This window comes from Neovison vison, chromosome 2 (assembly GCF_020171115.1).
Source record: "Neovison vison isolate M4711 chromosome 2, ASM_NN_V1, whole genome shotgun sequence".
NCBI lineage: Eukaryota > Metazoa > Chordata > Mammalia > Carnivora > Mustelidae > Neogale > Neogale vison.
The window spans coordinates 88348429-88365084 of record NC_058092.1 but is presented as its reverse complement, the minus strand read 5'-3'; the positions used below and the strand labels follow the sequence as shown (position 1 = coordinate 88365084).

The 16656-nt window shown below is 32.6% G+C and overlaps 1 protein-coding gene across 2 annotated transcripts in view; it reads left to right on the top strand.

Annotated features, from left to right (window-relative positions):
* COL11A1 (collagen type XI alpha 1 chain) overlaps positions 1-16656 on the top strand; it is a 201271-nt gene that overhangs the window by 73846 nt on the left and 110769 nt on the right. For both annotated transcript variants that reach the window (XM_044238784.1, XM_044238783.1), the window contains exons 10-21: positions 1319-1360; positions 3104-3166; positions 3946-4020; positions 5101-5184; positions 7289-7345; positions 10642-10695; positions 13443-13496; positions 13615-13668; positions 13847-13900; positions 15113-15166; positions 15279-15323; positions 16553-16606. In XM_044238784.1, coding sequence (XP_044094719.1) covers positions 1319-1360; positions 3104-3166; positions 3946-4020; positions 5101-5184; positions 7289-7345; positions 10642-10695; positions 13443-13496; positions 13615-13668; positions 13847-13900; positions 15113-15166; positions 15279-15323; positions 16553-16606 — 690 coding nt within the window. The remainder of the gene's footprint in view (positions 1-1318; positions 1361-3103; positions 3167-3945; positions 4021-5100; positions 5185-7288; positions 7346-10641; positions 10696-13442; positions 13497-13614; positions 13669-13846; positions 13901-15112; positions 15167-15278; positions 15324-16552; positions 16607-16656) is intronic.

Genomic DNA, 16656 nt, shown 5'->3' with positions numbered 1-16656 from the left:
AAAATATGCCATGAATAAGTGAGTTAGTGAGGCCATTTCTGGCAAGTGAAATTTTAATTAACTAAAAAACATAGAGACATGAATTTTGGAATTTGAAAGTAGCTGAAATTTGTCTAGTCCAATTCTCTTGTTTTACAACAAAGGAACCTGAGCTCTGCTGAGATTCACGTGTTTGTGGTTGAGACATAACCAGATGTTAGCTTTTCTAACTTTCTTCAATTTCTCTAACTTAACATTATTAGAAATATATTATTTGATCTAGATATTTTCTTGTTTCATATCCAAATAATATCATGTTAATATAATCATATTTCACATCCAGATAATATCATATTGTCATGATATGAAAATATTACTTTTAAAATTCACTTCCTTTTCTCCCTACTAACAAATTCACTCCAAAAGCGATTTTTAAAATTTATGTTAATATTATTACTACTCAAGATATTGGTAAAAAGCAAATTGTTACCAGAAAGCAATTTTACTATTGTTCTCCCTATTCACCAACTTGGGGAAATTGTTGCACTAGAACTAAAGGTAATATGCTTAATTGTTTGCCTCAAGATCATGAAAATCATTTCAAAAGTTGCAAGGACAGGGGAGAGTCAAAGGTCAAAATGATATGTCTAGAAGGACACTGCCGGCTATTAACTGTATTACTCCAAAACCTGAGAAATCGTGCCTGAAAAAATTTTTTTTCAGAATAAATATGCCCTGATTTTGAAAATTTACAACCAGCCTTCTAAATGATTAAACAATTTAAACAACTTCCGGCAGTAGAATCATAAACTTTGTGGAATGAGTTTCTTTTCCTGAAACAGTACTTTATCCTCTTGTCTATTGAAGAGCTTATCTCATATTTATCCCCAATTGTTTTGCTTGGACTTTTTTCTCCTTTCCCTGAATTAAAGTGCATAGGTGCCACTTAACCTCCACTCTTTCATTCACGCGGTAGATATTATAAAATTCCAGCTTTGCACCAGGCATTATTCTGAGTGCTAGGGAAAACTTGGTCAAATTCATAGCTTCGTCCTTCTTTGGAGCATATTGCATATTCTCCTTTTAATATTACTTTCCTGAATATTTATTTCTTTTCTAATTAGTTCACCAATTCTCTGAGGACAGGGACTATATTTTCTTACCATTTTAAACTCTCTCCCTTCTGCATGCAAAACTATTTGTAATGGGTTTTACATGGTAGAAACAGAGAATTTTTGAAATGCAGTGATGTGGTGCTTTGTTAGAACTTCTTAGGTGAGAGGTCTGGGGTTCCATTTCACTAGTGGTGAGTCTCTGTCTTTTTTTTTTTTTATTGTAGGGGATGCTTATCGAAGGACCCCCAGGACCAGCAGGACCTGCGGTATGTAACTGTGTCAAGATTATTTTTGTATTTATTTTTTAAAAATAATCAGATATTTAGGGGCCCCTGGGTGGCCCAGTGGGTTAAGCCTCTCTCTGCCTTCGGCTCAGGTCATCATCTCAGGGTCCTGGGATAGAGCCCTGCAAGCCTGCTTCCCCTTCTCTCTCTGCCTGCCTCTCTGCCTACTTGTGATCTCTCTGTCAAATAAATAAATAAAATATTTTTTAAAAAATAAAATATTTATAATTTCTACTACATTATTGAATTTATGTATTTTATATTAATTTGAGTATTGAATGATAGAGGCAAACAGCTTTTCTGAGGGCCTGGTAGCCTTGAATTATTGATTTGGCTTTCCAAATGTTACTCTTTTGAGAGCCGTGGAATTAAATTTTAATTTTCTTTCCTTCCTTCCCTCCTTCCTTCCTTCCTTTGCTTAAATATCTCTGTATCCTTTAAGCTCATTTTTGTTAGGGTCCATGATCAAAGGAACGAGACTGAAACAAAGCGAAAGTCAAGCAAAGCTTTATTTCCCACCAAACATTGAAAATCAAACAGACCAGTCCGGCGGTCTCTTACAAAGAGGCGATGAGGACCAGGACACCAACCCCGATTACTTCCCTTACCCCCGACGACAACCCTCTCTCTACCTGACAAAACACTCCCGGCGGTGCCGCTCCCCAGCGAGACTCCTGACGCTCCCAAGGACCCTGACGCTCCCACTCCCAACTACCCAGACGCTATCGCTACTACTTCCCTGCCTCAGAGACTAACCTTTATAGAGGTGGTTGAGCCCGGCCCATACACAGGTGGCCAATGAAATTGCAATATACAGGGAAAACTGCACATTCATGCTAGTTTGGCAGTTCGGTGACCAATTGAATTTCAATTTACCATAGTAAATATATGCGCGCCCCACTGATTGGATGTCTCCATCTGGCTGGCCCGCTCCCATATCAGGGGCCTGCAAGCAAGTTCCTCCGGAGGGGCAGGGTCAACCCAAGCCCACAATGAAATGGCTCTCTCAGGCCAACCAAGTTTCATCTGAAAATTATGATAGTGGAAAAAAGTCATCTTTGTTTTTATTAAAGAAGTATGGGTATACCTCAATAGATGGAGTTGAGAATTCTAAGTAGACAGTAGCTGCTTTATCTGTGCTTCTGAATGGAGTGATTGTCAGTTTCCATTGTCACTTCCTAGTGAGGCTGATGTCACTCAGTGTGTCTTTATTCTCAGGTACTTGTACTGATCTGACTTTGTGAGAAATCACTGTCTTTTGTGGAATTAATTAAGTTCTTGTCATCTGAAATAGATATGTTGTACTGATGCCTTTAAATACTTTTATCCATAAAGGAAAATGTAAAAATGGCTCCAAGCTAAATGATTTCTACATTTCAACTTTGCTATCACATTTCTGAGGTCTAATTGTCCGAGTATAACATTGCTTCAATAAGAATTGGAAACCAACTTCTACTTCAGGGACTTTATATTGGCATAGTTTCCTTTCCTGTTTTTCCTTGGAATGTCTGCTTCAACCCTGAGAGCAGCTTCATAGAGGAATCGCTGAATTAGTGACAGAGTGGTTTCCTATATGTTGTCTTTTCATAGGAAGGTAAATAAGGCAATTGTTTGGGTGACAAGTGTATATTTATGGAAATATAAAATGAGCTCTTGATTTTGGTAGGATGAATTTTCCTGAATGATAATAAGAACTGACTCAGATCATGGTTTATTTCTTTGTAGGGTCTTATGGGTCCCCCTGGTCTACAGGGCCCCACTGGACCTCCTGGTGACCCTGGAGAGAGGGTGAGTGAAGAGATTCTTTATTAAAAAAAAATAGATTAAAATAATTATAAAATATTCTACAAGCTTAACATATTATCCTCCTCACTGAAAGACAGAGAAACCATTGAATTCATTGTCTAACATTTTGGTTAACTTTCCTAACTATAATTTTAGAAGTGAGGAGACTGTGCATTTACCTATGTTATAATTAGTAGGAAAACTTTCATTTTCAACAAATTTCCACATTGAGATGAACCTGCTACATTAGATTCAGTTCTTTAGTCTCAGTTGAGACAGGTTTTCCATGAACTCTGATGAATATTTAGTTGGATTCTGATAGACTGAGTTAATAAGCCTGAATTCTAATTTGAAAAGCATGTCCTAGATCGCATGTTAAGATAGACCACTTCTCTTAAGTCAGTCCAAACTCTTTTAAAAAATCTCTCCCTGTTTTTCATCCATCCTTGAGTAGCCAATAACTTTGTGCATTATTAAAATCCTGTAGAACTAGTGCAATGAAAAACAACCCTTCCAGGGCACCTGGGTGGCTCAGTCAGTTGAGCCTCCAACTCTTAATCTCAGCTCAGGTCTTCATTTCAAGCCCCACATTGGGCTCCATGCTCAGCGCTTAAAAACAAAAACTAAAACCCTTTCTAGGTACATACTGAAAGGAGATGAACCAAGGAGGGGAGAACAAATGCAGATTAGTTAATGTGGACTAATTTTATTAACTGATATTCTATTTCTAATAAATTTGGCTTTTTAATTTATTTATTAATTTTGATGATTTACTTTCCTAGGGTCCCCCAGGACGTCCTGGCTTACCAGGGGCTGATGGTCTGCCTGGTCCTCCTGGTACCATGTTAATGTTACCGGTATGGGTTTTCTTACTGCTATAAAGATAATTTAATAACTCATCATCTTATTGTTGAAAAATATTGCTGAACTGTATTACAGATCAGTTAACTAAAAACCATTGTATGAGGTAGAAATACTTGAAGTCAAGCAGAAATTTTATTAGAGCAAAAATTTGGTAAATATCAATCTCTGTATTGGAACTAAGGTTTTGTTAATTGATTAGACTTTGCGAAGCTTAGAGGTTGTTCTTAATATTTCCAACCATGTGCTTTATCCTGAGTCATATGATTAACATGCATTTCATGTATTACTTAACATAGAATTAATATGCTATTTATCACCACAGAGATAACAGTTGATGCTTTTTAAAGAAGATATATTTATATTGTCATTATTCATTGCTCAAAAATTGTTTTACCGTAAGATTGCTTTTTAAAGTTGCCCTTGTTCTCTGGGAGAAACAAACAAACAAACAAAAAAAACCAAAAAAACCCCACTTTAATTTGTTTAAATGCAATAAAATTTCAAGTAATAATCAGAGTAAGAAATTGACTCCTGCTGCATTTCGAATTAAAATTTAAAAGGTAGCTTTAGGATTTTAGAATTTTATGGAAGGATACTGGGGAGGGTGAGTTTCCTATTATAATTACTTAACAAAAAAATAACAAAACGAATTTATCTCCAGGATGATTTCCACTGTATTCATAGAGATTCCAAAAGTTTTGCTCAACAATATAGCAATTGATCTATAACCGCCACTGAACTGAGTACATTTGGAATTTTTAAAAATGAGTAAATAGAGGGAGGTAGCATTTGTACAGGTAAAAAATATAGGATGACTTATTCCAGATTTTTCAGAGATTATGGAATTTAAAATTGGAAATCTCTAGTCTCTTCTACAAATGATAAACATGATCCAGAGAAATTCCAATATGGGCAGAAGAATTTTAAAAAAGAAATCTAAGTATCTTGATTCATATAAGTGACCTAGTACTTTTGTAAAATCCAACCATTTTCAGTAAATAGTTTTTAATTAGTAATTAAGGCACTATTTGACAAAGGCTAATTTTGAGCTTCTTTACGTTCCCTTTCCTTAGTTTCGTTACGGTGGTGATAGCTCCAAAGGACCAACCATCTCTGCTCAGGAAGCTCAGGCCCAGGCAATTCTTCAGCAGGCCCGGGTAAGAAAGAATGAGATGTATTCCCATAAGCTGATTGTGTGTGTGTGTGTGTGTGTGTGTGCCTGCATCTGGAAGATGCTACTATTATAAACAAAATACTTCTGGATAGTACACTGAATTTGGACAGAAAAAATGCTGAGGTTATAACCTATTTTTTCCAGTAAGAATATTTTCTTTAATTGAATATTAAAGTTAAATGACTGACCTTTGCAGTATTGCCATTTATAATTCTGGTAAGAACACACAAACCATAACACATATTTTCTAATTTTTTTTGAAGAGTACTGACTGATTTACACCTAATACTCTCTATTGCTCACATACAGCTTCTGTTAAGACAGAAGTTGATGATTTATAAAAGTAAAAGAATAAGGTTTGAAATATTTTTTTTTCCTGCTAATCTAATAAATTATTCAGGATAGCTCAAATAATCCATCAAATTAAGTTTTTGTAAGCATTCTCATATAAGAAACCTTCAAATATATATTTAAGTTCTAATCACAATCTATAATGTTTTTACAAAATCCATTATTTATAGTCATTCATTAGCTGAAAGTTTCGACTATCTCTATCTTATAAGACCTATAATTATATTTATTTTTTAAACTCACCTCAATTAAAAAGTCTAAAGAATGCACTAGGGAAGAGTTGAAAGTCATATAATACTTTTATTCCTAGTATAGGATTTTTCTTTAAGGAAAAAGGAAATAAAGGGCTTGCATTTGGTATGGATATGTACCCACTTTCTAGGTGATATAAATCATTTCTGTGATAACTTTGGATAAATTTATGAGTATATAAAATTTAACATTTTTATGTCTATCATACATTTATGAGTGTATAAAATATCTGAAAACATAAGTAAAGAGTATAATTTACTCTATTTATTTACATATTTGTTAAATCTGTCAATCTGAAAAAAATGCCATTATTTGGTATATTATTATGCCATCATGTATAAAGACAGACATTTAAGAATTTGTTTACTAGACCTTGGCTTAACACTTACCTTAAAGTATTTAAAATAATTTGCTAATGATTCCTACAATTCATCTTATAAATTATATTACTTTCCACAAATTTAAGGTAATTATTTGAGCTTAAATGTTTTATGAGGCCATTGAATTCCTCATTTTATTAGACCTTTTAACCTATTTGGAAATAGGTAGCAAGCATTATAATTCCAATTTTTCAGATATTTAATCTCAAGGATTAAGAAGTGTATTGTCAAAAATCTCATGGTGAGTCAGTAGTGGAACTTTGAAGATACTACTGTTTTCATCTCATGCACTTTTCTAATATGATTTTACATATTATTTCTGTTACAGTATTATTTTTTATATATGTTTTGATAATCTAAATATTCATCTTTGGAATCACTAATATTAAAAAATAGCTCACCATACTAATTTAACATCTATCAAATATTTACCCTGTGTACTCCACTTGTTCCAGCTTTTCAAGTTTCCTAATTTCACATTTCTAATACTCAGTATCAATAGTGCATGTAATCAATCTATCATGCCTATTATTATACAAAATGAATGTATCTTTCTTGTAATGTTAAATTTGGGATTTGGTAAAAAGAAGTGTATTAGCATATTTTCTGATCAATTTTGCTTGCTATCTGGCTTTAACTGTTATAGTTTTTCCTAAAATATTACTAGAAACTTTTTACTTAAAGCACCTCAAATTGTTCACCTCTAAAAGGATTTTCAATGATAAGTGTGCCAGCATGTTTAAGAGAAGTCTATATGTTATTCTGAAATTGGCTTCAGAGTAGAAAAATTATAAAATATTAGCTATACTAAAATCTATTTTAACTTCTATAGTTGAATATATGTCATTATAATATCATCATAATAATATATGGTACAAGACTGTATACAAGATACAACAGTTTAAAGAAAATTGATACTTGTTTAGTTCATTTGTCATTCTAGAAACTTGCAGTTCTTCAGTAATCAGGCACTCTTTCTAGCATGTAGCTATTATACCTGTGTTGATCATCTGTTACTTAGAGGTAGCTTGTGCAAATGAATATTATGGTTTAATATGCTTATCCAGGAGAGCATCCCTGAGTTTGATCTTCTTTATTTTCTAGATTGCTCTGCGAGGCCCACCTGGCCCGATGGGTCTAACTGGAAGACCGGGTCCTGTGGTATGTTACTCAATAAGATAACGTATGTTTAAATCCACATATTAGTAATTCCTTGTGCAGCTTTGGCCAAGCATTGTTCATATTTCTAGCTGATAAAAAAAGGATACATACACCTACTTATGCTTGATTTTGTTTCCATTTTAAAAGTCTATTTCAATCCAGTCCTCAGTAAGTTTTGATAAAAAAATTTCAATGAAGAATTTTAAAATCAAATAAATACAATGAAAAATATAATTGAGTCATATATCTATTAATTTTTCAAATCATAAATGTAATTTATTTGCATAATATTCCAAGTTATTAAAATTTAATTGGACATTAAATTATTATGTTAAATAGAATTTTCATTAAGGAAAAAAAGTATTTGAGGTCAGTTAAATTATTCCATAATCTGGGAAGCAAGTAGGATACTTGGCTTAAACTTGAGTTTGCCTTCAGTATTCCACAAAGTGCTTCAGATATTAGAAAAATTATTTTGTCTTTTGGAAACTGTTGGAAAATGACAGTGTTTTATTTTTCCATGTAACCACCTTGCTAATAAGCTAATATTTTCCAAGTGGTTTTTAAAAAATATGTTCAAATATTTTGAAACCTTTACCAAATGTTAAGCAATGTAGCAATTCACAAAAAAGCACAAAGATTCTTTTCAAGTCATATTTTTTCATAAGAGAAAAGAAAATCATAGGAGTCCAACCTCAGCTCTGATTGATTTTAGAGTTAATTGAATAAATAATTTCTATTTTAAAGTATTTCTTTTTCTGTAAAAACAAGCCATTCCTCCTGTTCTTTCATATGATTTTATGTGTTTTCAATGTATTTTACAGAAATAGTGGTGTTTATAGAAAGCATTACTGTGAACATTAAAATCTTACATTTTAGTTACTTTGTAGACACAGCAAAATAATTTATTCAAGTTCGAATCAAGCTAATGTCTCCTAATTATTTAATCTGTTTTACTGATCTTATTAATTAGGATGTTCAGTAGTTATTTTCATGTATTTTATTAAAAGATTTGTTATGTAGTTTACATAAGTTTTTGGTTCTCTTAGTTCAGTCTTTAAAATTTGTACAGGTTATATATTTTGAAGGTTATACAGTCAGGTATATATACTCAATGATATGGGCTCATGTTGAACATATGTTCTGGCAAAATAATAAGAAACATGGAAGAGTCTATGTTCCTTAACAAATGAAGAAACAGTTAATATTTAACAGTTTGTTAGTGATAACGCAAATTCACATGACTGAGGAAAGCCAGAAGTATGCTAAAACTTTATAAATCTGGGGACAGAAGAATTATCTGTATATTTTATTAAAAATAACAGTTCCTGGGGCCCCAAACTTGAGATTCTGTCATTCAGGATTGGTGTGGCAAAATATATTTTTAATGAGTGTACCAGGCTGATTCTAAGCATGTTTGGGAAATACCGCCATATATTACCTAATTTATAATTATCACTCCAGGGTCTCTAAAACTGTATTTTCCAAAGGAATTTTCCTTCATATCATCCTGACAAGCATAAACCTTAGTGGGTTTGTAGAGGGTCAGGGTAGTGAATAGCAGAAGCAATGTAAGCATGTTCAAGTAGCAGTTGCTGTTTTCACCAAACAATTACTGAGGGTCAGTCATGCACAACGTGTTGGCAAGGAGAAAAAATTGGCAACCACATACACATTCTCAGTGTCATACACTGGACACAAGATTAATGGATTTCACTACTTAAGTCTTTGTTATGGGAATCTTTATCTTCCTTAAGTATTAAAAATGTTGAGATAAAAACATCATTTTGTTTCTTTTCAGCATTTTCTCTTCTATTATTCTTTGCTCCAAAACTTCAAATTATGATAGACTTTCAGATATCTGTTGATCCTAGAGTCTAAAACTATTTTATATAAAAAAAGTCTACATTAATATATTGAGATACAAACATAAACATTCTTCCAATGAAAAATTCTTCATTCAGTTGTTTTCTCTGATTGCTTTCCTAGACAAATAGAGGCTTACAGTATAAAACATAGAGGAAACATAGAAAATACTGTGGTTATTTTTTTCTATTCTGTTACTGTCAGTTATTGCATGATAATTTTTGGAGTAAGTATTTGGACAAAATAATTATAATTTGTTGAATAGGTAGTGCTTATATACAGAGAATATAATGCAGTAAATTAATTAAAAACAAATTGACTGTCTTATAAAGGTGTTCAATTCAGTGATTAATAATTTAATTTAATATAGAACCCCAGGTTTTCTCTTGAAAAAATTTAGTTGCAAGAATTCTTAATTAGAAGCATTAAGGCTATTATTGTTTAATTTTCCAGGTTAGAATATTCAGGTTACTTGACTTCCCCTATTTCCTAGGAGTCAGATTAATAGTTATTTTCCTTTAGAGCCACCAGGAGGCTCTAGATAGCTAAGATTTCCAGACCGCGCAATTTTGATCTTTTTGTATAATGATTCAATACACCATTATTTGAATATATATTGATTTAAATATATCAGAAACTTCTTAAACACCCAACATATACTTCTTCCATATGAAGTAACTGTTATCACCATGTTCAATGTTAATATCCTAAAGCTTTTTAAGGGAATGAACAGCCTAGTATTTATTTTTAAAGCAACACTTTTATAAAGTGATTTTATATTTTTCTGGTTAATGTGCCAGGTTTTTATTGCACTTTTTGAGTTACGTAAACATTTTTAAGAGGCTTTTGTCATAAGGACTTTTTCTTGTACGAAATAAAAAAACCACTTTGGGAAAAATTCTTTGACATTATTTCAGGACAATTATAATGATGGTTGTAACATCTGTTCTTGACATTTTATTGCTATAGAATTCAGTGTCTGGGAAATTTCTGAGTGTAAATGCAATAACATTTTGCCAAGTCCTTGCTGTATAAATGGATTCAGTGTATACCTGATTCAGTAAAAATGTGAATCAGGTATACTGTGGTATAGAACTACATCACAGTATAATAAATAGTGCCTTGTGTATTGTCGTAAGTACTGTGATGGCATGTACATTAAAGAGAATTTCAATGTGATTTGGTGAAATTGGTAGTTATGTATAAAATAGAGACTTAAAGATCGTTTACACACTGGAATGCAATAAATCTGAGAAGAGATATATTTCAAAGGGCTTGAAAATTTTATTGTATTAATTAATAAAATTATACCAATTTGATGAAAACTGTTTTGAATGGTGCTTGACTCTATTACAAGAAAATGGTAGGATAACAGTAGTTAGGGAATTTTTAGTCAATTAAATGATTTTATTCTTTCTTTTTCTCTATAGGGGGGGCCTGGTTCATCTGGTGCCAAAGGTGAGAGTGGTGATCCAGGTCCTCAGGTAAAAAAAGAAAAAAAAATAGTCTATTTCACTTATTTTATTTTTGACTTCATTTTATCCTGTAGGGTAAATGAAGTATCTGTCATCTGTTTTATGAGTAAAGAAATTACTTAAATTACTTTTAAGTTCATATCACCTCCTTTAATTGAAAAATCCCTAGGGGCCAGTTGACTGCCAATAACTTGATTAATTTAAACAATATTAAAAGAAGATAATAAGCTAGGATGGAAAAGGCTTGATAGTAATAGGCCTTCAGACTATTAAATTGGCTTGAGATTGTACAGAGCAGAGCACAACTAGTATAGCTGTACTTTTTAGGGGGCTTGCCTCAAACCCATGATATTTTCTTTTTTTAAAAAAACATATTTATTTGCTTTAATCTATCACAATTACTATTTGATGCTGAAAGTGTCCCTTACTTTGTTGTTGTTGGTTTTTTTTTAAGATTAATTAATTAATTAATTAATTAGAGAGAGAGATCACAAGTTGGCAGAGAGGCAGGCAGAGAGAGTGGGGGAGAAAAGCCAATGCAGGCTCAGTCTCAGGATCCTGAGACCATGACCTGAGCCAAAGGCAGAGGCTTAACCCACTGAGCCACCCAGGCGCCCCAAACCCATGATATTTTCTGTGGAGTGTAAATCTAGCATATACTTCCCGAAAGAATATTTAACATACTTAAAAGACGTTAACTTCAAACCTTTTGTAGAATTGAGGAAATTATGAGAATTGAGAACATCTGAGCTGAAAATTTTAAAAAGATCTTAGATTTACATGGTACCAAATTAAAAGTATTACTTTACTTTAATGAATAGTAAGTAGGTAGAAATATTCAATATAAGCACATTATGAAGTCTACTTATTCTAGAAATCAGAAAAACAAAATGTGACATTTAAAAACATTTATTTATTTATAAGATTTTATTTATTTATTTTAGAGAGAGAGAGAGAGGGAGGGAGAGTGCAGTCAGGGAGAGGGGCAGTAGGAAAGAGAGAGAGAGATAATCCCAAGCAGACTCTGCACTGAGCATGGAGCTCTGTGCAAGGCTCTATCCCAGGACCATGAGATCATGACCTGAGCTGAAATCAAGAATTGGAAGTTTAACCAACAGAGTCACCAGGTGCCCGTAAAAATATATTTATTTTTATTTTTATTTATGTATTTATTTACAAGACACCTTTTTTTTTTTTTTTTTTAAGATTTTATTTATTTATTTGACAGACAGAGATCACAAGTAGGCAGAGAGGCAGGCGGGGAGAGAGGAAGGAAATCAGGCTCCCCGCTGAGCAGAGAACCCGATATGGGACTGATCCCAGGGCCTTGAGATCATGACCTGAGCCAAAGGCAGAGGCTTAACCCACTGAGCCACCCAGGCGCCCCTAAAAATATATTTATTTTTAAATGAAGGATATTTTCATTAAAAACTAAGATTTCTGTTACTAGGATCACCCCTTGCCTTCCAGCTGGGAGAAAGAATAAAGTCATCTCAGAATAATTTTCTAAAAGACTATATTCTTTTAAACTCTAATTATTAGACAACTTTAATTTCACATTTCTATAATCAGCATTGTACAGTGATGATAAAAATTATTCACAATTTTAAATGTGTGTTGCATTTGCTACCACATTCATTGTAGGCATACTGTTTAACTTTAAAAAGGATATAGTTAATTAAATATAAATATATATACCAGAGCTACATTTGATCTATTATTAGCTGTGTAATTTTATTTTTAAAAAATGTACGGGGCGCCTGGGTGGCTCAGTGGGTTAAGCCGCTGCCTTCGGCTCAGGTCATGATCTCAGGGTCCTGAGATCAAGGCCCGCATCGGGCTCTCTGCTCAGCAGGGAGCCTGTTTCCTTCTCTCTCCCTCTGCCTGCATCTCTGCCTGCTTGTGATCTCTCTCTGTCAAATAAATAAATAAAATCTTTAAAAAATAAATAAATAAATAAAAAATAAAAAATGTATGTATCAAGCCCCACTTAAGATTGTTTGTTGACATAACATTATATCGTATTGCTTAAAGAAAGAAACATACTGAGAATCTTTAACCTTTAATCTGACATGGCATGCTACCAGGCAGTAATTTGCATCTGGGATCACCAAATCATCTTCCAGCATTTTGTAGATGATGAAAAGAAATATGTACCAGGCACTATGCTAAGTTGTAGGAGTATAATGGAGAAATGACTGATTTAGTCTAAAACCACAGAATTAACAATTTAATAGGAGATTCAAATATGAAAAAAGGCAATTATATTCCGTGTGATAATTGAATAAAAGAATGTGGAAGAGGATCTCCAAAAAATAAAGGGAAAGGTGAAGAAAAAAGGGTTTGGAAAGAAAAGAGGAATGAGATAGATGGTTAAGAGTGTTTTCAGTTAAGGGAAATGTAAAACCCTAAGATTTTGAGAATAAAGTGAGTAAGGATTTTTTTAAAAGGTTAAAATATCACTTTGTATTTCTTTTGTTTAATTTTAATCAATTGTAATTGATTAAAATTATAGTTAATTGTAATTGATTGTAAACTTAATAAAATAATATGACTTTTTTTTGCAAGAAGATTATTAGAAAAATTGATTCTCTTCTGTTTTATCTGAGCTTTTACATAAGAAATAATTTTCTTAAGTTAAAACAATTGAGGTAAACCTAAGAAGTTATAAATTTCTAAAACCATCTCTCTCGGTGTGATTCAGTTTATTGATCAAGAATTCCATAAAATGAATAAATTGCGGTGTTTTGATATAGGGCCCCCGTGGTGTTCAAGGTCCGCCTGGTCCAACGGGAAAACCTGGAAAAAGGGTAGGACTGGTTTTCATTGTGTATTTTGAGGGCATCTGAAATTATCAGTTATCTTGTTCCCTTTTACTCTGTGCCAGGAGGAATCCTTTTAGCTTAGTCATGTGCTTGGCATTTTCAGGGTCGTCCAGGTGCTGATGGAGGAAGAGGAATGCCGGGAGAACCTGGGGCAAAGGTCAGGAGCTCATACATTTGTATATTCAGATCTTGTATGTCAGTTCACCCCTAAAAATTTTATATTTTAAAATAAAGTTTCTTGATATGAACAAATATTTCACATTTACATTACAGTATAGAATTAGGGTGGGAATGTGATGTTGATGATGATAATGATGACGATTATGATTTTACAGGGGGATCGGGGATTTGATGGACTTCCAGGTCTGCCAGGTGACAAAGGTCACAGGGTAAGATAAACCATTCTGTTACTCTGTATACAGGGATAATACGGCAATTTTACAAATTTTTTTACAATCTACAGACTTGAAGAAATCAAAAACAGAAAATTAAATATTTGTGCATCAGTAATTTAGTACATTATTATATCCACTACATACTTGATGAAAGATAAATAGAATTACACAGGCAATATCAATATAAGTTCTTCAATTATTTTTAAACATTAACCATGCAAATATAAATTCAGGTAGAATCTTTACATGTATGTGGAAAATACTGTATTTATAGAAAGACAGTATGGAGATTTAACTTTGCCTCTAATTTTTTGCTACTCTCCCTAACTTCCCTCTTATATTTCATTAGCGGAAATATTCTTAATAGAATCTACTTTAGGCAGTCTATCATTAATATAACAATATACTGGGCACTGTATTTTATTATCCTAAGTTACATGGTACCCATAGATAGACACCACAAGCTAGTTCGAGTGATAATACAGGCTTACAGTCCGGCACAAGAGCTTATAATTTGCAAAAGGTAAACAAACCACCATGCTGAACAGGAATTCAGTGGATATTTTTAGTGGGAAGTTAAGCAAAAAGGCAGTCTCTCAGACAAAGAAAAACTTTGGACCTTCACATTTTTCTTCTCCAGAAGTTAGGAATAAAGATAAGACAAACCTTATGTCAACTGCAGAATATTAAAAGAAAAGTAAAAAAGAAAAGAGAACGCTAAGGATGTCTAGCGAGATATTTAGTGTATACCTACCCCATGTCAAGAGAAATACTCAATTTTGTTTCTTAAAAAATCCAAAATTTCTTTAGCTGTCTCTAATTGTGCTGATTTATTATGAATCTTAGAAGCATAAAAAATTTAAATTAAATTAAAATCACTTAAGTGTATCTCTGTTTAAAACCATCTTCAGCAAAATAATTTTCTACATGATATAGTTTGTAACAATTGTGTGAAAATCGTTTTAGGTTTTTTTTTCCAAACCTTTTTGTTTTTAAAATTGAAGGAACTTTTTTTTTCTAGCAAAGTCATATATAAAGTCAGTTAATGTAAAATTATGATTAATCTCTGCAGTGTTCTGAGAAGGACAAAGAAAGTATACATTTTCCTGCCAAATTGTCTGTACATTCAGCAGGATAGCTGTAGGATAGACTTCTAAACATTCGGCTTTATTTCATTTTCTAATCATATTTATATTTATTTAATAGGGTGAACGGGGTCCCCAAGGTCCTCCTGGTCCTCCTGGAGAAGATGGAATGAGGGTATATTAAACTTAATTTCTTTTAGTAAATATTTGAAGTGAAAATGTAAGAGAACAAAGAGTCGATACATTGTCTAATTGTTTTACCCTCCCATTTATTTTGTCAATGACAGGGAGAAGATGGAGAAATAGGACCAAGGGGTCTTCCAGGTGAAGCTGTAAGCAACTTCCTTTCTTTTTAAAATAATACTCTGTTTTGGAAGAATAGTGACTGGTGTTACCAAGTCAATAATAAACTCAGGTGAAAATACAGTCTTATGTAAGCTAACCAACCAGGTAATTGTTATGGGAAAACAATTTCAAAGAAGGTGCTTAGAGCTTTGTTATAGAAAAAGTCTTAGTCAATTGAAAGAAATGTGGAATAGAACATCTTTTCAGCCAAAAATCTTACCTAGTTTTTGTTGCTGTTTCTTTGTTTTATCTTATTTTTTAATATCATCAATAAATCTAGAATTTATTTATGTATTTAGGATAAATGGATCTTACAACCAGAAGAAACAAAACCTTAGGTGCCTAATATATATCAGATATAGGGATAAAATGTGCTAGATTATATTGTTTTTCCATTGAATTGTACAAATGAGGAAACTGATTTGGGAAGGTTTACCCAAAGCAAGTTAATCAAAAGACTAGACTAGAGCCAGGCCTCTTAATTTCAGTCCCAGCTTGTCACATTATAGAGCCTGTCAACTTAAAGGCATAATAGCTCAAGGGAATAGGAGAGGCAGTAAATTACTATATCCATTTTCTAAGGAAAGAAAAGAAGGTGGAGCAGATGGTGGAGGGGGGAAAAAGAAGAGAAGAAACTGATTATGTTTCAAGAATAATAATTTAAAAAAATCTCTTAAGAAAATGATTTTTATTATCCACATAGGTAGTTTGTTTAAACACCTCTTTGTATCTTTCCCTTTAAGAATATTATCTCAAGAAGAAATTTACCTAATATAAAACAAGTAAATTAGGATTTTTCGATTTGTATAGTCTATCTGATTGAATAACAAGATTTAATAAGATTCAGTGTTGCCATTTAAATTAAAAAATGACACAAAAGTGACAAAAAATATTAAGCTATTTCCATTTTTAAAATTTTCCAAGTGACTCATATCTAAATTTATAGATTCAAAGATATACAGTGTATGTGCTAAAACTCCCTGTTACCCATTCTGACTTTTAGATCAGTCAGATATGAGATATCATATCAGTCAGATATGAGAGTCAAATATGAGATATTTGTCTTATATAAAAAAGGTATTTTAAACACCACAGGCAGTGTGTTAATAGAAGATGTAGAGGTATTTTTACTCTAAACATTACATTAAAATTTCTTTGGATGAAGAAATGTATTTTGAGGGCATTTCTTATGAGGACATTTTTTTTTTCCTTCTAGGGTCCACGAGGTCTGCTGGGACCAAGGGGAACTCCAGGACCTACTGGACAGCCTGTATGTATTGTTGGAAATATTAAAACAAATTTTTTTAAAGATCTTTTTTT